The sequence below is a fragment of the Pleurotus ostreatus genome (assembly GCF_014466165.1).
Source record: "Pleurotus ostreatus strain PC9 chromosome Unknown scaffold_1, whole genome shotgun sequence".
Classification (NCBI taxonomy): Eukaryota; Fungi; Basidiomycota; class Agaricomycetes; order Agaricales; family Pleurotaceae; genus Pleurotus; species Pleurotus ostreatus.
In genome coordinates this window covers 2,797,259-2,820,429 of record NW_023503156.1, presented here as the reverse complement: position 1 = coordinate 2,820,429, position 23,171 = coordinate 2,797,259, and the positions used below count along the sequence as shown (strand labels likewise).

The window sequence follows — 23,171 nt, the reverse complement described above, 5'->3', positions numbered from 1 at the left end:
ATACGCGATGTAGTTGCCATGTAATGAGATGTTCGCTGTTCATGGGGTGTGCATAGATACATGGTTCATCATAGCAGGATTTACATGCAATAAGGGAAGCGTTAAAAGGAGGAACATATCACTAATTCAATTGCGTTAGGTGCAGTATACGGGAGGAATCAAAGCGCTCACGTCGACCATCTCAACATCTTGCTTCTCCGTGGAACTCTTGCGGTCCTTTCGCTCCAGAATTGCCCGTCTATGTACTCATTAGTCAATATTTCACCAGAAAACGAGAGCTGCTAACCTGTCTTTATCGAGCTTGATGGTGGTGATCACCACATTTGAAGGGTGGATGCCAATGGGGGCCGTGGCGCCGTTGGATTTGTCGCGTTGAACCCGGTCAACGTGGATGACCCACTTTTTGCGGTAAACTTGGGTGACTTTGCCCTCCCGTCCCCGGTATTTGCCTCGGACGATTTTGACTTCATCATCCTTGCGTACAGGTATGGAGCGGGTCTAATATGGCGCGCAAGATCCATTAATTCATGGATATATCCGTTCGTTCATTGAACTTACGTTGTACTTGGCCCGGAGCTCCTTCGATAGCGCAGAAGACATAATCTTTCGTCGGATCGAAGAGGGTGCGGAGAAGTGGGCCTTGCGGGCCTTTCGGCGGGAGGAGGACACGTCTGAAGCAATATCAGGTCAGAAGCTTGCACTTGGTAGGATAGCCCATCCAAGTCGATAATGTTGCATCCACCACCCAAACGTCAATCTCTCCTCCAACACCACTTCCAGTCCAGTCCCAGCAACACTTCGGCAGGGCTATCGAGCAGCATTACTCACCCGGGTTGAATTTCATGGCGGGATCTTGAGGATTGTTGTCGGTGAGGCCAGCGTCTGTAAACTTTCGATGAGTCGTGACAGTGCTCTGTGACAGCAGTGTTACGCAAGAGTGACTGTAATTGACGCTCAGGCGCTTAATCGCTCGTCATTCCATGTCGTCTACAGACGTTCCACCAAAACGCTCAAAGCTCAAATTCAAGGGCGACAAGACCAAGAAGAAGAGAAAAAGAGAAGACGGTGAAGATGGACCCAGCCGTACTCGACGCAAGGACGACGATACAGATCCTGAGACATGGGTACTTCCTGAGGATCCTAATGAACTACGCGGTCCTACTTTCATTGTCCACCCCTCCGATCCCTCACCACTGTCAATAAATTACAGCTCTACTACGAACCGTATTATCCTACACTCATTGGACAAAGACAAGCCCGAAGACGGTTCCGACCCCCCGAGCCTTCTGGATAGAACACCTACCGATGTATCCCAGGTCTGGGTAACAACGCGAGTTGCTGGTTCCCCAACTATCAACCTTAGAACTGGTACTGGTGAAGGGAAGTTCCTATCCTGCGACAAGCACGGCCTTGTATCTGCTGACAGAGATGCGAGAGGACCGCAGGAAGAGTGGACACCCGTGATCTTGCCAGACGGTATGGTGGCCTTTATGAATATCTACGAGAAATATCTCTCCGTCGACGAGGTTGCTGGAGGTTCTCTGCAACTGAGGGGCGACAGTGAGGAAGTTGGATTTGGGGAGAGATTTTGGGTTAAGATTCAGCACAAGTACAAGAAGGAAGCTAACGAAGAGGAGAAGAAGAAGAGGGAGGGTCCTATAGCACCTTCAAACATTGATGAAGCAGGCACCAAGTACGAGCATCCTTCGTTCATCGGTGAAGCGAATACTAACATCTCACTCATCAGCCGGGTGTACCAAGCGTGGGGAGCAGGGCGGAGCGTTGTTTCGTCCAACGATAAGAAAGATGTACGTTTGCTATGTGATGCAATTTCAGATTTCAAAACTAACTGTTAGTTGATAGCTGAAACGTGCTCGCAAAGAAGGCCGCCTCGCAGAAGCCATGTTAGATAGACGGGCAAAACTGAAAAGGTTGGTTATTCCATGCGCGTAGCTCGCGGTGGGCTGATTATATCACTAGTGACCGGTTTTGCTGAACCTACCCGCTTGAGAGACTCGTGTTATGAACTTCTACTTTCTGTGGCCTTTTGTGGTAGTGCTGACATATATGCGGTCGCCTTTGGGTCAAGAGGGCAAACACCAATCAGTTATATTAGTTTTGTCATTCTCTGTAAGTGTATCATCGTGTTTGTACATAGTCGTCGATTTTGAGTAGTAGGCACACTGTCTCGGTCGCGAGTTCTATCGCGCTGGTCGATACCAGAAGCGGCTGGACGACATCTTCCTCAAGGATATTCGAGATGAGTCCCTTTGAATAGTGTTAGTATATCCACCTATGGCATACTGAAATGTTGTCACCTTTCGGACATTGATGCCTGCGTTTCGTTCACCCAGTGCGTGCCTATTTCTAAGCTCCGTAACGATGGCAATAGGATTGAGTCCAGCATTTTCGGCGAGGGTCACTGGGATAACCTCGAGGGCGTCGGCATAAGCTTGGAAGCAGTACGCCTCCATTCCGCTCAACGACTGGGAATATTGTGCCAGTAGACGAGACACGTGGATCTCAGGAGCACCTCCGCCACCAATGAGGGCTCTAAGGTCATGGTCATGAGTAGGAATACAAACGAGGGAGAATGAATCGCACCGCTTCTTTACAAGACATCTTACGACACAGAGAGCGTCGTGTAGACTCCGTTCACACTCCTCGACAACTAGGTTGTTCCCTCCCATAGCCAAGATGCTCACTGTGCGGCCTCGGTTTTTGACACCCGTAACTCGAACGACTTTGACACCAGAATGCGAGGCCTCCTCCACAAGATCGGCATAACCGAGCTTATCCTCTGTGAAGGCGTCGATGTCTGCGACGGGCTTGCAGCCAAAGCTCTTCGACAAGAACTCTATTTCATCGCGCTCAACATCTTTTACGACAAGGATGTTTAGCCGCTTGAGAAAGTTTAGCGATGTGTCGTCAACGGCATCACGGAGGATGGATTTTTGAATGAGGAGGACGTTGCAGTTGGCCTTCTTGATCTTCTTGCAGATATTGAGAAGGTATTGTCTGCCTTCTTTTATGACTTTGTCCATTTGGCGATAGTCGTTGATGACTACGGTGTTGTCCATCTGTTCATGAATGTAAGTGTGCGGCGAAGCGAAAAAGGCCCATCACGTACATCGGGCTTCGGGGCACTCAGTTGGAATTGGATGATTGCAATCTTAGCCTTCTCCATCCGTGTGGGACCGCCAGCGGCAACCACGACGTTTTGATTGAGAACAACACCATCCACTAGTTCCGTATCCTCGATTGTTCCCCCAACTTTCTTAACCACGCGAATGTCCCGAAGGTCCACATTGGATGAAGTGGGGGTCACAAGGCGAGTCACAGCAGCGACAGCTATTGGTGCCAAAGTAGATGAATACTGCGAGACGATCTAGAAAACACGCTTAGTCAAAGCTTCAGAACGACGCAGATGACATCCAACCTTGGAGTTAAGAGAGGTGCTAGCAGCACGAAGGAGGCTTTGTTTGTCGTTCAAGTCCACCGGGGTCGATATCTCGGTCAAATATTCCACAGCCTTAGCAGATGCCTTGAGGAAAGCCTCGGCGACGATCGTGGCGTGTATACCCTTCAGTAACATTTTCTCTGCAGCACCTAGAAAGCTACCGGCCAGTACCACCACGGAGGTCGTACCGTCACCAGCTTCAACGTCTTGCGCGGCAGATAAATCTACCAGCTAAAGGGGGAGATGAGGGAAATTGGCGAACGATCAAGGAAAGGATCCGCACCATTTTTGCTGCAGGATGCAGAGCCTGAATGCTCTTTAGTATTGTTGCTCCATCATTTGTGACAATGACCTCGCCCTTGGAGGTTTGGATCTGACAAAATGGCTTGAATCTTTTGCCCATGGAAGATAATGGCGTGTAATACCATCTTGTCCATTCCCTTAGGACCCAGCGATGTCCGCACGGCGTCGCTAATAGCTAGAGAATGTATAAGCATAGCAAAACAGATGATGATGAGGCCGGCCTTACCTTTGGCCGCCGTCATATTGGATAATCGCAGTTCCATTGGCTTTCCCTAAACTCGAAGAACAGATTGATTCGAGCCCATAGTATGCGTATTGCAGGTTGGCTGACCTTGTCATTGAAGGATGCATTGGATCCTGTAGCTCGTTGATACGATGCTTGCTGACGAGACATGTTGGCGAAGAGACTGATCGCGTCCAATCGAAAGTGATAATTCGCGTCGACCTATGACATTCAAACTCCGCCATATACGCAGACGCGCCCACGAGCAGTCACGTCGTTCGACCACTTGTTATACTCGCTTCAGTAGGTCCCATGCCTCCAAAGCGTCGCAGGCGCGCGTCGCCACCGGCGAAAGGCCTTCCTGCCGGCCAAAAACTTCAAAGAAACGCCCTGGCAACGCCTATGCACTCGCCTTGGTCCTGGGTTGACACCGAGATTCAAGATGTGAACAAGATCTCGCATGAACATCGTTTAGCGGCGTGTGGATTCAGCTCGCGGAACGGATATCCCTTCTGCAGCAACAAATTTAGTGATACTAGTCAAACCAAAGTTCCCGAGAGTTCTAAAGGGGGTGACGGGAATAATGATGACAATGTCATTATCGTTACGGACGATGAGAGTCAACCTGAATGTAGCAAGAAGGCCTGCAAGAATAATCCGAAGTGCCTGAACTACTTGGGTCAGGAGACGTGGGTTGCGGAAGAAGGTGAGTTCATTGGACCAGCATTATTCGCACATAGCTTTATAGTTCGTCAGGTGCAGCATGGAAGGAATATCTCAAGATGATGGCCATGGGTGAAGACCCCCTGTTGGACTCTAGAGACCCCGATGTCCCTGTAGGACTGAAGGTAAACGAGCTACTCCACTGTATAACCCATCTAATATCCACTTGGGGCATAAGAATCTCGGTGCTACATGCTATGCAAACGCGTTCCTTCAGGTTCACATTGTTGTTTATGCCTGGACTCTTTCCTGGGCTGATTTCTGCAATTCGCAGGTCTGGTTCAGGGATCTTGCTTTCAGAGCTGGTGTATATAAGTGTGTACCTTCAGAGGACACTACGGAGGACAAGTACAAGGTACTTAGCGAGGCGCCGTCGAGACCATCACTAATTACCAGTAGGAATCCCCCATTTTTCAACTGCAATATACATTTGCTGCATTGCAAGAATGCACTCAAAGCGTGTTCAACCCAACAAAGCTTGTAGAGAGCTTGCAGATCCGTACAGCAGAACAACAAGATGCCCAAGAGTGACTCAAACTGACTCTTGTTGTGACATCAAACTGACATGCCTTAGGTTTTCGAAATTGTTTATGTCTCATTTAGACGCGGAATTTCGAAAGCAAGCAGCTCCCTCTTTGAAATCGCTTGTAGCAGACCAGGTACACCCTTCTACACGCATTTTATTTGACTATCCTAACTCATCAAAGTTTGAAGGCAAGCAAGTATATGGCACCGTTTGCGACCGATGTTCCTATCGTTCAGAGCGTCCAAGTACTTTCCTTGAGATTGAAATCAACCTTGAGGTCTGTCAAAATATTAAGCCCCTTGTCGGCTACTCACAGGTTAATAGGCAAACTCAAGTCTTGAGGAGCGCATTGAGGCGCTGCTGAAACCTGAACAGCTACAAGGCGATAACAGGTCAGTCTCGACGAGGTGTGCATGACCAACTGGTAACGTAAATCACCAGGTACCTTTGCCCTCAGTGCGAAACTCTTCAAGAGGCTACCCGGTACACAGAACTCCGCGAACTCCCGCCAGTCTTGCACTTTTCCTTACTCAGGTTTGTGTACGACGTATCGTCCATGGAACGCAAGAAATCAAAGCATGCCATTTCTTTCCCAAAGACTTTGGACATGAGTCGGTTTCTTGGCTCTCAAGCTGAACGTGTAAACAACTCAACAGACGCAGAACCGGGATCGAAGACATATAACCTACGTGGGATACTGTTGCACAAGGGTTCGTTCAGCTATGGTATCCACAATGCATTTCACCCAGTCTGCCGCAGGGCCCAGCGCATACCATGGTCATTACGAAGCACAAGTCTTTGACTCGTCGTGAGTTCAACAGTAGTGTGGCGAGCATGACTTCTGATGTGTTCCACCCATTCATAGCAGCAACACATGGTTTCAATTCAACGACGAAGTTGTTAGCAAGATCAACAATCCAGAGATGAAGTCCAACGCAAATGGCGTCGCAGACCATCGTGACAAGAAGTATGACATCGCTCTCGCTTTGGCATGGTGGCTAATCAGTCGTCGCATGTCTAGGAACGCTCTCAAACGTCGGAGAGTAGACGATAGCGAAGATGAGTACGTGTTCGGCTCTCTCCGTAAGCTCAAAGTTCTCAAGGATGCCCATATAGGATAGTGGTTTATAAACAGGTTGCGGATCCTAGGTAAAGCCTACGACTTCGTTGCGAACATACCGATTCACCTACTCTAGCGTCATATCGTCTAAGGATGCATACATGTTGATCTATACATGCGAAGGGGATGAAGGCCAGATTCCAGTTCCCCCGGCGAGCGCCATGGAACAGGTAAAGGCACTAAATGCCTCTCATGATCAAACATGCGAGGCCTTTCAGGTCAAGTACGTGCTGCGGCTTCTGATTGATGGCTTAAGTCCCTGATGTTCCCAGAAAGCAACAAGCCAAAAGCGCCTTCAATGACCTGCGCAGAAACGTTGTCAACATATTCAAATCCTGGAACGTGACTTCTGATTCTCAGGTAGAGCAATTCATGATGGCATCGCTTTTTCTGATCTCTGAGTAATGTAGCCATCCATCATCGTTAGTGCCAATGTCCTTAAAGATTGGCTGGCGAAACACTGCATCGAAGCTTCTGTCCAAGACAAGTCTAAGTTACAAAAGCAAGCTGACGATGCAGAAGGCGGAATCATCATCAATGCAGCATCGGGAACATGGTCCCTTGTCACAGACGATATCCTGTGTATTCACAAACGTCTAGATCCAACCAAAGCATCCCTCATGAAGCAGATCAATCAGGTACACCGGCGGAATGACACACCGTACTAGCACAGTTGATGAACAAGCTTGTAGGTGGCTTACCAGAAAATCGCGAATACTACGAATTGCGTGTTCGAGCCGACAATGACACCGTCTGATGTTTGTCCTGACTGCGTGGCACAGTCTTTCCTTGGTAAGTGCTTCGTTAACGAACAGCTGGGTATCGATTCAGTGATCTATCTATCATCAAGACCGCTTGTACCAAATCCAGCATCCCAAGCTCGTACGAAGTGTTGACCAAGCCGAAGATGACTTGGAGGAGCCGGGTTACTGGATATCAAAGCCTTGGTTACGAGGTTTGTCCAACAGGAACATTGCAATCACCCAACTCTTACCTGTTTGCTGTAGATTGGCGGCTGGTGAAGCCCAAAATGCACGTACAAGGCGAGGACGACCCGTCACCGGACGCACCCGATTACGCCTCGGATGTTCGCTGCGAGCATGGCAATTTATCCATGAACACCAGCCAACGCGTTCGAATAGGAGCTCAGGTAAAAAAGGACCGAAGTGTCTGGAAGCCGCTAACAAATACGGTGACTAGGCCTATTGCTTACTTCAAGAGCTATTTCCATCTTGGGCACCGTTGTCTACGAATGTTGAACCCTGCCCAATATGTGAAGCTGAGATCCACGAATCTAAAGAGCACAAGCTTGCGGCTCGCAAGCAAGCGGAAGATGAGAAAGTAAGTGCAATTTTGTTCGAGACCTACAATTGAGACGAATCGATTACTTCACAGGCTCGTCTTCGGCATATGTACGATAACGCTTTAAATGGTAATATGGCCCTGCTCGAGGACGTCCCTTGCGCAATAGTTCCTGCACAATTCATCCGCTCTTGGCGTCAGTGGCTATCCAAGCCCTCGGAATATCCTCGACCAAATCGAGTGGATAATACACCCTTCATTTGCACACATGGCTTGCTGAATTTCGATGCCAATTGCCCGAACGATATGGACTCTTCCCTCTCAATCATAAAGATGATCGACTGGCAGGTACTATCGGAGTTGTGAGTAAATGAAGGTAAGTCAACGAAAAACAAGCTCATCTTGTTGCGCAGATACACTGCCGAGCCTGTCATCGCTATAGAGAAGCGTCTTTTACCCGACGAGCAACTGCCTCGGTATGTCTGTGGCATTCAATTCTGCGCTCCTTGTCGCCTCGAAAGGTGGGAATTTGTCCGTTGGTGAACCCTCGGTCACTTACATGACCGTAGGCGCACTGCATGGACCTCCACTGACATCACAGTACGGTTACTTGGGAAGGAGGATTCTCAAGCTTCCAAGAAGCCCGCTACCTACGGGTCTCGTCAGATAGGAGCGAGACTTTCTAAACGGCTACGGACAGCTAAAGACTCGGGTGAAAAGCGAAGGTTCAGTATCACAAAGGAAACCACTGTGAAAGATATAAAAGTCATGGTAAGTTCCACTGTTTAGCTTGCAAGTCGTCGTTGACTTAGCCCTGCTGGCAGGTACAAACTCAAATGAGTATTCCTACGATTTGTCAGAGACTGTTTTATCGCGATATCGAGCTCGAGGACAACGGAGTCAGTGTAGCAGATCTGTCCATTCTTGCAAACGATGTCCTCGACTTGCGAGAGGAGAGTGAAGTACATGATATAGACTCAGATACCGAGGTCAGTCCGCCTACGAAGAGGAAACGCGAAGAGGGTGGTGGGTTTGGTGGCACGCTCCTAGGGGGTCATTCCTCCCAACCCAGTAGCTCCAGGGAAGTGACGCCGCAGGAGGATAATTTCCTATCGTGTCGGGTATGCACATTTGCGAATGCCATCGATGCTGATGCATGCTCAATGTGCAACACCCCGTTATCGTAATACCATTATCGCAAATTTATAATTTGATGAACCTAATCTATACACAAGTACGGTCGATGTACCAAAGTCAGGACAAGCTCAAAGCACCCTTATGGATCAGAGCCAAAGAGGTCACCCTCCTCATCCTCATTATCAATAACCATCCTAGTGCTTTCACCTCCAGCAACAACTTCCGGTTCGCCGTCCGTCGAAGCCCCATCTTTTCGCATTCGTTGCTTCTCCTTCATTTCTTCGCGCTGAACGAGCTTCATTTCAAGATCACCTGATAGTTTCTTCAGAGCATCCTCGAACCGTTTCTGTGGTATCCAAAATTAGTCAGAACCTAGGAAAATAATATTGAAGCTGACCTTGATGAGCGGGTTAGCAGAGCTAGCAATCTCGTGGTTCTTCTTTGCAACAGCGGCTTCGAGATCTCTAATTTCCTCGTTCAGTAGTTTTCTTGCTTGGGCATCCTCGTCGTCCTCATCGTCCTCATCTTCTTCTTCGCTATCGTCATCCTCCTCTTCCTCGTCTTCGTCTTCTCCTCCTTCGTCACCCAGTGCCATATCCAACTCCGCTGCAAGCTCCTCATCTATGTCGCCTTCACCCTCTTCATCTTCGTCACCGTCCATGTCACCTCCGTCAGGACCGGGCGTAGTAGGGTCACCGCCGTCAGAGACTGCGGGAGTAGGAGCATCCAGGGGTTCTGCTCTTTCGATGAATTCGGAATCAGAAAGATCAGGATTGACATTCTCGAGAATTTCTGCCCGATAATTTTAGGGAAACCGCTCTCAGAGACAAGTATAGGCCTCACCATATTGAACCTCGGCAGCGGCTGCATCCTCGTCAAGCAAACGCTCGACTTCTTGTTCTACCGTTTCTATCGTCTGGTCGCGTTCTGAGCAAGAATATCACATATTAAATCAGGTATAAACGTACTCGCTTGTTCACTCTTTTACGGAAGCGACGCTTCCGTACATGGTGTAGGGGCGGTGTTATGCCGTGAGGCCATATGAAGTCGTCGATATTGAAGTTCTTGGATTGCGATGTCGTCGAGGATTCATTTTCTACCGTGTTCTCCACAACAAGCATCTGTCGGTATAAAGCATCAAAATGAGGACAGAGGTCTGATTATTATGGGTGCAAGTGACCTGACATATGTCGGCCACCTTGAACATCTGCTTATTGTCCAAGGTCTTTTGTGCTTCCACTATACAGGGAAGATCCACAAGTTTGGCAGAATATGTCGTATTGGATATATGGAACTGAGCTCGACGCGAGTCTAGTTACAGGCATTAGGATATCTAAACCTATCGAACATATTGCTAGTTCACCTTTGAATCTAAACCATACGTCGTTGGGTATCTCCCGAGAAGCAACTATCTTCCGTAGACGCTCGCAGTCTTCACCTGGTGGCATTCGAAGGATGAACTGTTCCTCGAACGACAACTCTTCGTCATCTGAATCCAGCTCGCGGTCGTATGGGCCCAGAAACGACATTCCAGGGGCTTGCGCTGCGGCCTTCTCACTAAGCTTCAACTTCAGCTTAGGTGGGGGCTTATTCTTCGCAGTCGAAGACCGAGTTGCTCGTTCATTGCTGTCTGTGTATAGAGGTGTACTGCTTCTCAGCCGTGAAGTACTCGCGAGGGCATGTTCTGCAGCTTGTCGAATAGGACGATGGCTAGTGCGGTAGAAAGACTCTGGCGGGACTGATACTCCGTTTGAGGTACCGGACGTGGCTCCTTGCATTTCCAAAGCTTCGACATCGTCCACCACGATGAGGTCTTCGTCCATAATTGAGGTTGAGTGAATGCGTTAGTCGCAGGCTAGGGATACGCTTCGGGAGACGCGACCTTCCCACGCGTTTGCCAGTCACGGTCTTCACTGGTGTCTCATGAGATTCTTCTGATTCTTATTTAAAGTGAGTACTTTCGAGAAAGTTTATAACACAAACAATCATAGACCCGTATTTTATCCTACTCATATGTGTTCTTCCTCTTCTTCCTCTTCCTCGTCCTCCTCTTCATCTTCGACCTCCTCGCCCTCACCCTCATCCTCATCCTCTTCATCCATCTCCTCCGCCGCAACCACTGCAGCGAGCCGTTCTTGAGCTTCCAGCTGTGCATAGAGCCGCATGAACTCACCCACTATACCACTCCGTATACCGTAATACACTATACTAGCGCCGGCTAGAGCAAACCAACCCCATCGCATCTTCGTATATTTCCATTCTTCAGCTGCCTTTTCGTCCGACCCCGCGGTTCGAGGAGCACTCTTCGCGTGATGGGGAAGCGCAAATAAAGACCTTGTCGAATATACAGGGCTGGATTTCACGATTCGCACATCTCGAGGTGATGTTTGTGAGAAAACTCTTTCGGAATGCTCGATGAGCTGTGGGTATCGCTCGTGGAGAAGGGTTTGTAGAAGTGGGTCCGCGAATTGTGGTTTTATGAGAAGAAGGATATGAGCAGCAAGTAACAGGTCAACTGTAGTACACCTAGTCCAGACATTAAACACGAAATCATTTCGTAAGCTGGCTTCAGTATACACACTGGCTTTGGAAGAAGTACTGCTTGTCTCCGAGTAGTCTGGCGTAGACATCGAACAAGGCACTAGCCTTCTCTTCAACCTACAACCGTGCCAGATGTCAGTCTCGTAGAGGACGGAAGTCAATGATAGACAGACCTTTTGTCGCTCGAACACGCGAACATATTTCTCTTTCAAGTTCTCGGGCTCAACCTTAGCCTTTGGTTTCTCGAATGGCTTCTTCTCCTGCTGCTCGATTCCAGGCAAATTCCAGAGTCCAGCGGCTTCCAGCCGTGGACGGTATGATGCGCGTATTCTATCGGGAAGGTAATATCGCTGTGGAATTGGTTGCATCGCCGCTAAGTGAGGCCGCAGCGTCTTCGTCCAATTATCCTCCAGGGAGTAGAACATGTGTGCCTTAAATATTTTAGAGTCTGAGAGGAATGTTATCTCGTGTGCCAGGAAGAGCCTACCACAATGTCACCCATGTTCGTAGATACATGTGAGATCCAAGCCACGCTCGTTGCCCTCTCCGTTGGCGAAAGAACACTGTCAATGTCTGGAATATTCACGCCGTCGACTTTCTTCAGCTTTGACACATATTTGACGATAGATGGTAACGTAGACACTATCTGTGTCCCATGAGACAAGTATGGTAGCTGCCCTATTTCCTTAAGCCATCCTATCCGCGTTACAAACGCGTTCAAAACATACCAGAGGGTGAGAAGTCGGGATTTGTGCATTCTTCAATGACGAATTTGTTTGGTAGGACGAGCTGGAGGTATAGGATAGCTGCCAGACACGAGGGATCAAACGAAGGCAGGTCCCAGCAGCCCGGCCATGTATGTAGTACGAGCAGAGACCGGGAGTGAGGCATAGCGAGACTTCGACGGAGTGAACAAGCGTCTGGAGCCTGCGAGCGTGACCGCAACGGTATTTGCCTCCGTCCTCCGAAACAATCACTCGCGGGGTTTCCAAACGAGTAGTTCCAGAACTTCCGATCAATTTCCTTTTCTCCTCTACCGACGGCCCGCCAGTATGCTGTCGTGACCAGGGTGCATATGGCGATGAGACGAAACCAAAACTCCCGAGCTTGTACCATTATATGTCCGGCACTTAGCACCGACGTCCCCACACCGGGGGCACAGAAGATCTCGTTGATCACCCGCAGCGGCTGAGGATGGGCCGCCGGAGACGACGAGCCTTCAATATTACCGAGGGCGTTACCCAGGTATAAAAGCCCTCCCCATACTTGCGCTGACAGCGCAGCGACATGGCCTACTACCGCTGTATTTTGACGTTTCCAGTCCTTTGCCTATTGATTCAGAGTGCGGCAGCACTGCTCGCATTCCCCGGAGCTGAAGGTAAGCCCTTCGGCTAATCCAACGTGACCTATTCTTATACTCGAGCAGGGTTTGGTGCCCAGGCGACCGGTGGTAGAACGGGAAGTGTCTACGTGGTGACTAACCTCAACGACTCTGGTGCTGGAAGCTTCCGCGATGCTGTCTCCAAATCGAACAGAGTGAGCAGCTACGCATGGCACTCAATGGAACACCACTGACCATATTCCCGGTACTAGATTGTCGTATTCGCCGTCGGGGGCGTCATTAACATTGACTCCCGCGTTGTCATCAGCAGCCGTGTCACCATTGCTGGCCAAACGGCACCGGGGCAAGGCAAGATGCATCATTCCTTGGTCGTATACAGCTATAAATACATTCCTCTTCTAGGTATCACCATCTACGGAAATGGTGTATCATACTCTGCCGCTTCGGTAAGTGAATCCAAGTTACAGCGGTGTATGGACCATCCACACTGACTCGTTTCGACCCGCATAGAACACAATAACACGTTATATCCGCTACAGAATGGGCAGAGGCGGTAAAGAATTTTTCTCCACGTTGGCTGGAGGAACCTCGCTAATCCTACTCGGTAGGCGACTCCGGGAAAGATGCCATCACTATCGCAAACGGCGAGAACATGATCTTCGACCATGTCAGCGTTTCCTGGGGCCGCGACGAAACATTCTCCATCAACGGCGACGTGTCCAATGTCACCATATCGGACTCTATCATAGCTCAAGGCTTGCAAACTCACTCCTGCGGAGGCTTGATGCAGACGACTGGCGGTGTCAGCATCATCCGTACCTTGTACATCGACAACCAGACACGCAACCCGAAGGTTAAGGGCGTCAACGAGTTTGTCAATAACGTCGTAAGTTTGAGCTTGACAATGAGTATGCGTTGATGAGCATCGATGAAGAATCTGTAGGTTTACAACTGGGGTGGAGGCGGAGGTTACATCGCTGGAGATTCTGACGGCCCGTCACAAGCCAATATCTTGAACAACGTCTTCATCAGGTGAGAGCACCTCCAGCACGAGTCACCTTCTACGGAGGCTGACTCAATGTTCAGCGGACCGTCGACGACTATCCATCCCTTCACAAGAGGAAATGCTAACTTCCACACCTTCGTTTCCAACAACTACTATGATCCTGACCAAGTTCGCACTTCCTCCTTCTCCCTATTTTACCCCTCCCTCTAACATCACCCTCCTATTCTGTAGGACGGCACCCTCAACGGCTTCATCCTCTCCCCCACAACCGAGAACTACTCCGCCGTCGACTTCCAATCTTCAAAATACCCCTACCCCACCGTCAACACCCTCCTCAGCCCCACCGACGCCCTCGCCAAAGTGCGCGCGTCCGCAGGCGCCAGCAAGTCCCGCGACCGTGTTGACACGTACCTCATCAATACGGAGCTGGGGTCGCTGGGCAAGGTCGGGGCGCTGATCACGGACCCGGCTGCTGCACCGATGAATGGGCCCGGGCCTATTGCTGGAGGCACGGTAAGTCGCAACGTTTTGACGGAGCGGTGTGCTTTGTATCTCGGACCCCAATGCTGAACATTACTTGTACAGGCTCCTACAGATAGCGACGGTGATGGGATACCGGATTCGTATGAAACGGCCCACGGACTGAACCCCAACTCGAACGATGCCATGGTTATTGCCTCTAACGGATACGCTAGTGAGTTCCATACGCTCTCGCTTGCTACTTACTTAACTTATGGCTTCTATTTACAGACATCGAAAACTATATCAACTCGCTTGTATGAACTCCTGGCGTTTCTTGCAAGTGATTCGTCGTCGTAGCTAGTTCACGATGTATTGATGTAGATACGACATCAATACAACAACTACACCATGTAACTATGCGGAGGCCCTCGCCAACGTTGAACGCTGACATCCCTGCATACGACGTCTCATCCGAAAGTCCAACTTCATTTATATTCGTATAAACTACTCGTTTTGCACGCAAAATCAACGTCAACGTTCAACATCAACGTCGGCATCGACGGAGTGGAGCATAGCCGGCGGGCTAGTTAGACATAAATCATACAAAAACAGCTCTCAAAGCGATGAAGCGGAAAGCACAATCAACGGACATCAACGGGCAGTAAATAGTAAGCAATAAGCAGAACTTGTAAGCAGGAGACAAAGCATAGCAAGGATAGCGAGACAAAGCGAGATGACCGAACAATAGACACAATAGACAGGGTTTCGATGGGGAGATATCGATAGCGAATAGAGAATAGAGAAGGGAGAAGGGAGAAGGGAGAAAGTATATACATATAAACATTTTGTTGTTTCTTGAGATAGATAGCAGGAAAGCATTTGCAGAAGAGCAGAATAGCATGTACGCGAAACCATTTCGTGGCGTTTCGTTCTTGTTCTTTTGTTGGGATCTTGTTGTAGTCATCCATGCGCTCGTCGTTCTCGAGGCCGCCCGTCCGTCCGTCCGTCCGTAGTCGAGTTGTGGGAGTCATCATTCGACGGGTGTAGACGCGGTCGAAGGGTGTTAGTGGTGTGTCAGTAGGGTTATTTTCTGAGCTGCACCTGTTCTTCAACCTCACGGTCACCTAATACCCACTCTGGAAAAACCCGCCATACGGATCAGCACCCTCCAACCCCAACCCCAACCCCGCACCCATCCCACCCGCACCCCCTCCAACATCCTCCCCACCACCACCACCACCACCACCACCACCACCCCCGAACCCACCGAACCCTCCAAATCCCGCAAAATCATACCCCCCAAACTGATCTCCCTCAAACGACGAAAGACCCAGCCCATTCCCCATCCCCATCCCGAGCCCGAGTCCGAGCCCGAGCGCGCTTTCCTGCGAGCTCGACGCGCTGCCTTCGCCTCCACCATCGCTTTCACCTCCGACGTCGTCCAACCCAAAGTCGCGCGGGCCAATGCCGCCCAAGTCCTCATACACGATCCGTCGACTTCCCCTTCTCTTCGCCTCCACACCCCCATCTCCATCTCCACCCCCATCTCCACTCTCAACACCACCAACGCCAATCCCTCCTCCACGCCCACCACCGCCTCCCAGAACCGGACTCGCATCAACCGACGCCTCGCCCGCGCGCCCAAACTCCTCCGCAACCGGCGTCTCGGGCGACGACGAGAACGGGGACGACGACGACGGGGGCGGGGGGCGCGCTGATGCCTGCATCTGCATCTGCCTCTGCTGCCGCTTCTGTTGCAGGGCGCGCGTCGTGTTTATCGAGGGGCGGCGGTACGGGAGATGGCGGCACTGCACTCGCGCTTGCGCGAGCGTTTGCTGCTGAGAGCGGTAGTGCGGGGCCTGGGCTGGGGATTGTGGTTGTTGAGTGTGGGGGTGGGAGTGATTATTCGGTTGTGGTTGAGAGTGAGGAGGTACCTGCGTCGGCCCGAGACCAACAGCGTCCGCGTGCTCATTTGTGTGGGACCGCGACTGCGACTGCCCTTGAGGATTAAGTTGAGCTCGCGGATTAAGCTGCGGGTGTGGATGAGGATTCGAAATCGACCGTGTAAGGGGGGCACTCGTGAACGGATTGTTAAACGCGATGTTGACGCTACCATTCGCGTTGTCGTTCGATGAAGACGCGGTAGTGATTGCAGAGGCAGCGGTGGAAGTCGAGGGAATGGATGTGGCAGAGGTAGAGGTGGTTGTAGAGGACGACGACGGCTTTGAATTCGGCGCCCTCCAGCTCATCGAGCGTTTCATATCAGAGGGCCGGCGCATCCGATACGGTCCCTACAATCCCATCATCAACATCGGTTACATAGGAAGAGTAGAAAAGGAGTAGGAAATCAAGAGAGAGGGACTCTTCGTACATTAGCCAAGAAATCACTCTGCTTCAGCCTCTTCCTGGGCGGAGACACACTAACACCCGCAGCTCCCGAAGACGTCTCTTCCTGCCGTTGGCGTCCGTGCTGGACTTCTGACTCGTGTTCATGTTCGTGTTCTCCCTCGCGTTCTCTCTCTAGCTCGCTTTGTCCTTGGAGTCTTTGTTCTTGAAGTTGCAGCTGTTGCTGAGTGGGAACAATCGGCGCACTGACGATCCTCCTCATAGCATTAACCGCAGGCGCACCACCGCCAGTCCTTAGTGTCGTCGTGTCACCCGTCGTTGCATCGGTAGGAGTTGCATCAGCATTAGCAGGAGTTGCGGACGGGGAGGGCGTCATAGGCGTCATAGGCGGACCGGGTACAGGCATCGTCGACGCCGACGCCTCTGCACTGCCCGCCGATGCCTCTACAAGCGCGGTCCCTCCCTGTTGCTGTGCCAATTGCTGCGACAGCACCTCAGAAAGTGGAGGATAAACAGGAGGATAAACAGGCGGATAAACAGGCAGCGCGCCCGATGCCTCTTGCTGTGCAGTTGGAGGAGGCAGAGACCGCACAGGAATCGGCAGCGGCGTCATCGCAGGCGTCTCCAGCCCCGTCCCCCCGCCCCCGTCTCCCCCTTCCGCCTTGCCCTTGCCCTTACCCTTTGCTTTAGCAGTGGACGAGGATTTGGCGGATGAGGATCTGGTTCGGTAGTGGCTTGAACCTGAACCTGAGCCCGCGGCGCTGGCGCTGGCGAGGGGCTGGGGCTGCGCGCGCGGGGAGGGCATTATACCCTGCGACTCGAGGAATTCTGTACACGATCACCATCAGCATCGATATCGATATCCCAAATCCATGGAAGGGGGGCGGTGGAGTGGAAATGCAATATGCGACGGAGAAGACGTAGGATGAAACGAACGGAAAGTAGAAAGCAGAGGATAGTAGAGGAAGGAGAAAGTAGAGTAGTAAGTAGAGGAAGGGAACGCACCAGCAGACCGATAGCGGAACACGAACGTCACATAGCTCCCCGCGCCCAGATGCGCGTCTTCGGGGTAGGGCTGCACCTCCCACGTCGCCGGGCTCTGGTAGTACGCCGGCACGTCGTCGCCAAATCTACAGTTACCACCACCCACCAAGACACGCGCCGTCAGCATGATATAAAATACACAGAAGAAAATGCGATATGTTGGAAGGAGGAGATCAAGGGTTGGCATGGGTTAGGATGGGGATGGAATTTGGAATAGGATTGGATTGCGAAGATCGTAGAGGGTAATTGAATGAAGGTGAAGAGGGAAAGAGTACGCACCCGATACCCACATCGCCCGTCTTCCTCTTCCCGAGCACCTTGCTCGGCACCGCCTTGATGGGGTTCGCGGGGCACCCCTCGACGCGCAGCACGCGCCTGATGCGCAGAATGATCGTTCCCAAATCCTTCTTGGACTTTGAAGAGGAAGACGCGTCTACAACGCACCAGTCATCAGTATCAATATCAGGACACATCGATATCGCCCTCCAACTCCACCACACCACACCATATATCAAAAGGAAACGAACATACCTACACCACCACCTCCTCCATCTCCCTCCTCCTCCGCCACCCTCAGAAACACGAACGGCTTCTCCGTATTCGGGCCCGAGCGCACGCCCGCCCTGGACGCGGTGCCCGAGCCGAAGAGGAAGCGCCCGGGGACGACGAGGCCGTCGAGCGTGATGAAGCCGCATGAGTCGATGGGGTGCGCGGGTTGTTCGGGTTGTGCAGGCTGTGTGGACTGAGCGGCGGGTGCGGGTGCGGGGTCGGTGTTGTCGCGCCAGAAGACGGCGAAGGACTGCGCGTGTCGATATCAAATGTATGGGGGTATATGGGGTTACATGAGTGGAAGGAGATACGGATATGGGTGTGAGCGGAAGAGAAAGGGAGGAAGTTGAGTAAGTGGTAAGTGGCGGAATCATAAATTTACAGCGCAGGAATGAGCGTACCTTCCCCTCCTCACTCGGAATCCAGCACGAGACTTGGCGCACGTCTTCTTCGACCGCGACGAGGTACTCGGGGAGGGGCTGGCCTTCGCATGCGATCCATGCAGAGAAGCCTCTGTATGTGAGCATTGTTTATATCTTGGATATCTTGGGGATAGTGAATGTTTCAATGTTTGAATGAATGAGTGGGTGCGGGGTGTTGGAGAGTGTAGATGTGAGGTGGGTGTGGATATGGGTGGGTGGCAGGTGTCCCGTGGATGAACTCGTTGAGGTGGGTGGCGGGTGGGGGAGATGCAAAGCGGGAATGCAATGAGTGTGGTTTGTAGTTCGTGCGTGCGCGTGCGCGTGATCGTCGTAAGCTCCCTATGCCCCCGCGTCGTGCGCGGCGGATGTGATAACGGTGACTTGTTATCGAGTGGCGCGAGGAATCTCGTAATCTCAGGGAAAGAGAATGAGTGATGTGTTGGGTTGTGATCCCGACTCCGAGTGGCGTGAGGTCCTAGCACCGGATATGGGTCCTGGATGCGGCTCCGGTGGGTGGGTGTGGCCGCGGGCCGGTGGGAAGGAGGTACGGGTGCTGGGGAGGAGTTGGGCTGGACTCTGGAGAGAGGTGCGGGCGAAAGAGGATTAATATTGTTGAAGTTAACGTCGAGGGCGTAGACGATGGTAGCGTAAAGGGAGTATAAGTAGATGCTATGATCGAAAGCAAAGTAAAGCGTGAACGCAATAGTCGAAATGTCGGAAACTTCGAACAGTCGTCACTGCAGTCAGCTTATGAGCGAACAGGAATACAGACTTGAAACTTGCAGTAGGACTTGCAGGGAGCTCTAGCAGGCGATCGTAGAACTCATCAACGAACCCGGAAGCGGAAGGGAGATAGAGGAAGAGGAGGAGAGTGAGTGAGTGAGTGAGTGAGTGAGTCGTTAACGCATGCGCCGGATTAGGCAACTCAAACATGACGAGACATCATGTGATCGTTCTCCCGACCCTAACCCGGACAGGAGAAGTTACAACTCCGATAAAGTGGATGGTATTACTAACGACTCTGCGCGTATTGCCACTGCACCGACGCGTCGCATCCGCCTCCATCTCCTCCGCAAAACACACTTGGTCCTCTTGCACTCGGATCAGCGATCAATTGACGCGTCGAAATCTTTCATTCTCGTCTCTTCCACCTCTTTCTTCTTCTCCCTCAACCTCTCACCCAACCACAACTACGCGAACTACACGCTCTACTCCAACGACTCCAACACCGACGCGCACAAACCCAACATCAACGTCGACGTCGACGATGCCTCCCCGCAAACGCAAAGCCGCTCCCTCCCCTTCGCCCGAACACTCTGACGCCGAGGCGCTGAGCGACGCGACCCCGCCTCCCGAATCCCAACTCGAGTCCCAGTCGCAGTCGCAATCCCAAAGTCAAAGTCAAGTACTGGAACAGAGCGAGGAGGGTCAGGAAGAGTCACAAACCTCCACCGGGTCTAGCAAGGGTGCTAAGAGGCGCAAAACCACCACTACCACCAAAACAACCACTACCACCAAAACAACCACCAAATCCACCACTACCAAATCCACCAAAGCATCTACATCCACAAACACCACAAACGCTGCAAACACAAATGGCGCCGATATGTCCAACACCACCCTCGCCCTCCCCCCTCCCACCCCCAACACCCTCAAAATCGCCGCCTGGAACCTCTGCGGCTGGGCCGCCTGCTCGAAGAAGGGGCTCCTCCCCTACCTCGCGGCGGAGCGCGCCGACGTGCTCGTCCTCACCGAGCACAAGCTGAACAGCGCGCCGTGGCCGCTGTTCCCCGACCCCGCCCTCGCGGCGCGCTACCCGCACGCGTACTGGGCGTTCGCGGACAAGAAGGGGTATTGTGAGTCCTCTCTTCCTCATTTATTCATTCCCCCGTTCCTCTTCCGTTCCCCATCTTTTGCCATTCGCCATTCCCTCTCCCCCTCGTCCCCTACTCCCTACTCTCTTCCCCTACTCCCCTTCACAGCTTCACCTTCCCTTCCCTTCCAATACGCGGTCCCAATCTGATTGACCGATTGATGGTCGGCGAACGTCTGAACAGCCGGGACGGTCATCCTCTCCACCCGCAAGCCGCTCTCCGTGTCCACCGCGCTCCCGGGGCACCCCGACGCCGCCGCCGTCAACGGGCGCATCGTCACGCTCGAGTTCCCCAACACGTACCTCGTGGGCACGTACGTCGTCAACGCGGGGGAGAAGCTCAAGGTGAGCGCACATCTCAACCATCATAATCGATTCGTTTCAATTCGAATAACATCGAGAGCTGATGCGTGTTATTTGTTTTTATTTTCGATTGGTTTGGATTGTTGGATTGGATTGGTGTAGACGCTCGACGCGAAGAACGCGTGGAACCTCCACTTCACGCGCTACCTCCGCGCGCTCGATGCGCGCAAGCCCGTCATATGGACCGGCGACCTGAACGTCGCGCCCACCGCGCTCGGTGCGTTCCCTTCCTCACACATTCACCCATCCCTCTCACCCGCGTTCCTCCCCACCCCTTCATTCAAACGTTCATAATATTCATCTCTGATAACATACGATACGACATGATTTATGATATGATTTACGATATGACATGATTGGGCCATTAGACCTCGCGAACGCGAAGCGGAACTGGAACAAGTCGGCGGGGTACACGGAGGCCGAGACGAGCGCGTACCGCCGGATACTGGAGGGCGGGGCGCTGGAGGACGGGGGTCTGCCCCCTGTCTCGCTTCCTCCCCCCGGTGTAGCCCCTGCTTCCGGGTCAGGGGCTGCTGACAATGAGCTAAGGGAAGGGAAGGGAGGGGAGGGGGAGGAGAAAATGGGAGGAGAAGGGGATAGAGAAAAGGAGGAAGAACGGGCGAACGCGGGCGCCAAGCGAGAAGACGGTGAAAACGAGGGAAATGCGGATGCGGATGCGGGAGGAGGAGGAGGAGGAGGAGGAGGAGGAGGAGGAGGAGGAGGGGAGGAGAAAGAAGAGAGGCAGGCAGCGATATTCAAAGACGTGTGGCGCGAGCTGCACCCCACGACGCAGGCCTACACGTACTTCTCGTACCGGTTCAACTGCCGCGCGAAGGGCATCGGGTGGAGGTTGGATATGTGTGCGTACTTTCCCTCTATTCCCATTCTCTCCCCCCTCCCCTCTCCATATCCCTCCCAACAACCTGTAACGACATACTGACGACCGTACGCAGTCGTGCTGAGCGAACGCATCGCCGGACGCGCCAAGACGTGCGAGATCCGGGGGGACGTGTACGGGTCCGACCACGTCCCGCTGGTGCTGGAGCTCGAGGGGGAGCTATGAGGTGTAAGCTATAAACTATAATATATATATCTTGATATATGATTTATGGTTTATGGTTTATGGTTTATGATTTTCAGCCCCTCTTGATTAATCTCGTAATCCCCTTTCTGTGGTGTACTTACGATTTCTGATTTCTGATGTTATGATTTACTTGCAATTTATGATTTGTTATTTTGCGAATCATATGTTTGTGCTAATACGAAGTGTGGGGGGTTTGGATGCAGCGTGTATGTAGGTGCCGTGCACAATGCCCAATGCACAACGCACAATGCACAAGGGGTACATGGAGGTATGGACTCTGTGGACATAGCGGTTGAAGAATCTGTGAAGTGTATGTATGGGTTGGACGGAGGGTGGAAGGAGGGTGGATATTGATGGGGAACTTGGAAGTAAAACCGATCGACGAACGAAAACCCAGCGGCCATCCAACGAGGGCCAATCAGCAATGCAGACAGGGGATAGGAGCAGCCTAGGAGTATTTCGCTCAACTCAATCGTATAGTGTGTGCTCTCTGTATTTCCCGGTGAGGGGCAGAAATATGGCACTACCTAACGGTCTCGCGTGTGAATAACAGATGAAACTTTTGGAAATGTAGTTGGTAGAGGACAACGAAGAAGTATATTTTGTTATGTTATATTGGTTTCGTGTATACATTGGGGTGCTACGTGTTTACAGCATCTACGGGGTACAGTGCGTGTATGCGTGTATTCTGAACGTGTATACAGATTTACAAATGTGTTGAATATCTCGAATGTTCGTGGATGTATTCGCGTGTTATTATCGGGCGGGGTGCAGGAGGGAGCGAAGGAAGATGTAAGGAAGAAAGGGACGCGAAGGGAGGGCAAAAACTTGGCACAATGCCCCGACCATGGCGTGCACATCCATGCGGGTGCGTTTACTTGTTGTTGCCCATGCCCATGGCGTTCTTGGCCATGCCCATCAACGATTCCTGAGGGACAATAGCAAAGTTGAGCATGTGAACATGAAAAGGGAGGCGGTCAACGCACATCATTGTGGTTAGAGTTGCCGCTCATGGCGTCGCCCATACGTTGACCGCCTGATTTCTCGCTCTACACAGATGCCCGACGTGTCAGAGTTGAGCAAAAGGTATCCAGAGGAGGGACATACGTTGGGTTGCATGGTAGACGCGACGGAGTCGGCCATGCCCTTCATGGAGTCACCCATGGACTCGGTTGTGGTCTTCTGCGAGTCGGGCTGCACAACACCATCAGTTCATGCAAACATGAAAAAAGGAACGTCGACGTACCTTCATGGCAGCGCCAGCTTTGTCGGTGAAAGATTGGCGTCCTGCGTCAGACATGATGGTTGATAATAAATTGAGTGGTTGGGTGAGTGGATTTATTAT

General features: G+C 51.7%; 10 protein-coding genes across 10 annotated transcripts; 4 read left to right on the top strand and 6 right to left on the bottom strand.

The window, feature by feature from the left end:
* Positions 1–135: 135 nt before the first annotated feature.
* Positions 136–844, bottom strand: RPL26B (60S ribosomal protein L26B; the record flags this gene model as incomplete). The annotated part of the gene is made up of 4 exons (XM_036770675.1): positions 136–238; positions 287–498; positions 559–671; positions 829–844. The coding sequence occupies 4 exons, from the start codon at positions 842–844 to the stop codon at positions 136–138; spliced, it is 444 nt and encodes a 147-aa protein (XP_036636520.1).
* A 136-nt stretch (positions 845–980) lies between these two features.
* PC9H_001022 (uncharacterized protein) lies at positions 981–1,996 on the top strand (the record flags this gene model as incomplete). The annotated part of the gene is made up of 4 exons (XM_036770674.1): positions 981–1,693; positions 1,748–1,808; positions 1,864–1,931; positions 1,981–1,996. 4 exons carry the CDS (start codon positions 981–983, stop codon positions 1,994–1,996), a joined length of 858 nt encoding a protein of 285 aa, XP_036636519.1.
* Positions 1,997–2,139: 143 nt separating this feature from the next.
* Positions 2,140–4,157, bottom strand: CCT4 (T-complex protein 1 subunit delta; the record flags this gene model as incomplete). The annotated part of the gene is made up of 9 exons (XM_036770673.1): positions 2,140–2,268; positions 2,319–2,553; positions 2,605–3,080; positions 3,131–3,388; positions 3,440–3,691; positions 3,744–3,833; positions 3,886–3,938; positions 3,990–4,035; positions 4,095–4,157. The coding sequence occupies 9 exons, from the start codon at positions 4,155–4,157 to the stop codon at positions 2,140–2,142; spliced, it is 1,602 nt and encodes a 533-aa protein (XP_036636518.1).
* Positions 4,158–4,298: 141 nt separating this feature from the next.
* PC9H_001020 (uncharacterized protein) lies at positions 4,299–8,844 on the top strand (the record flags this gene model as incomplete). The annotated part of the gene is made up of 23 exons (XM_036770672.1): positions 4,299–4,692; positions 4,743–4,834; positions 4,888–4,926; positions 4,984–5,064; positions 5,109–5,236; positions 5,284–5,368; positions 5,417–5,512; positions 5,560–5,627; positions 5,677–5,945; positions 5,995–6,043; positions 6,101–6,298; positions 6,352–6,384; positions 6,432–6,578; positions 6,628–6,715; positions 6,766–6,993; positions 7,048–7,147; positions 7,206–7,310; positions 7,363–7,505; positions 7,556–7,696; positions 7,751–8,019; positions 8,071–8,133; positions 8,227–8,428; positions 8,482–8,844. 23 exons carry the CDS (start codon positions 4,299–4,301, stop codon positions 8,842–8,844), a joined length of 3,381 nt encoding a protein of 1,126 aa, XP_036636517.1.
* Positions 8,845–8,933: 89 nt separating this feature from the next.
* Positions 8,934–10,617, bottom strand: PC9H_001019 (uncharacterized protein; the record flags this gene model as incomplete). The annotated part of the gene is made up of 6 exons (XM_036770671.1): positions 8,934–9,140; positions 9,192–9,586; positions 9,638–9,710; positions 9,763–9,915; positions 9,975–10,105; positions 10,158–10,617. The coding sequence occupies 6 exons, from the start codon at positions 10,615–10,617 to the stop codon at positions 8,934–8,936; spliced, it is 1,419 nt and encodes a 472-aa protein (XP_036636516.1).
* A 186-nt stretch (positions 10,618–10,803) lies between these two features.
* PC9H_001018 (uncharacterized protein) lies at positions 10,804–12,226 on the bottom strand (the record flags this gene model as incomplete). The annotated part of the gene is made up of 5 exons (XM_036770670.1): positions 10,804–11,320; positions 11,376–11,452; positions 11,509–11,766; positions 11,823–12,013; positions 12,064–12,226. The coding sequence occupies 5 exons, from the start codon at positions 12,224–12,226 to the stop codon at positions 10,804–10,806; spliced, it is 1,206 nt and encodes a 401-aa protein (XP_036636515.1).
* Positions 12,227–12,622: 396 nt separating this feature from the next.
* On the top strand, positions 12,623–14,465 carry PC9H_001017 (uncharacterized protein; the record flags this gene model as incomplete). The annotated part of the gene is made up of 11 exons (XM_036770669.1): positions 12,623–12,713; positions 12,762–12,871; positions 12,929–13,025; positions 13,080–13,123; positions 13,188–13,230; positions 13,286–13,563; positions 13,621–13,709; positions 13,764–13,851; positions 13,915–14,196; positions 14,269–14,377; positions 14,434–14,465. 11 exons carry the CDS (start codon positions 12,623–12,625, stop codon positions 14,463–14,465), a joined length of 1,263 nt encoding a protein of 420 aa, XP_036636514.1.
* An 804-nt stretch (positions 14,466–15,269) lies between these two features.
* PC9H_001016 (uncharacterized protein) lies at positions 15,270–18,611 on the bottom strand (the record flags this gene model as incomplete). Its single annotated transcript, XM_036770668.1, has 6 exons — positions 15,270–16,436; positions 16,517–17,319; positions 17,497–17,621; positions 17,815–17,968; positions 18,067–18,334; positions 18,486–18,611. 6 exons carry the CDS (start codon positions 18,609–18,611, stop codon positions 15,270–15,272), a joined length of 2,643 nt encoding a protein of 880 aa, XP_036636513.1.
* A 1,162-nt stretch (positions 18,612–19,773) lies between these two features.
* On the top strand, positions 19,774–21,805 carry PC9H_001015 (uncharacterized protein; the record flags this gene model as incomplete). Its single annotated transcript, XM_036770667.1, has 5 exons — positions 19,774–20,362; positions 20,564–20,724; positions 20,845–21,028; positions 21,111–21,602; positions 21,696–21,805. The coding sequence occupies 5 exons, from the start codon at positions 19,774–19,776 to the stop codon at positions 21,803–21,805; spliced, it is 1,536 nt and encodes a 511-aa protein (XP_036636512.1).
* An 895-nt stretch (positions 21,806–22,700) lies between these two features.
* On the bottom strand, positions 22,701–23,126 carry PC9H_001014 (uncharacterized protein; the record flags this gene model as incomplete). Its single annotated transcript, XM_036770666.1, has 4 exons — positions 22,701–22,754; positions 22,813–22,875; positions 22,934–23,020; positions 23,073–23,126. The coding sequence occupies 4 exons, from the start codon at positions 23,124–23,126 to the stop codon at positions 22,701–22,703; spliced, it is 258 nt and encodes an 85-aa protein (XP_036636511.1).
* Positions 23,127–23,171: the final 45 nt, after the last annotated feature.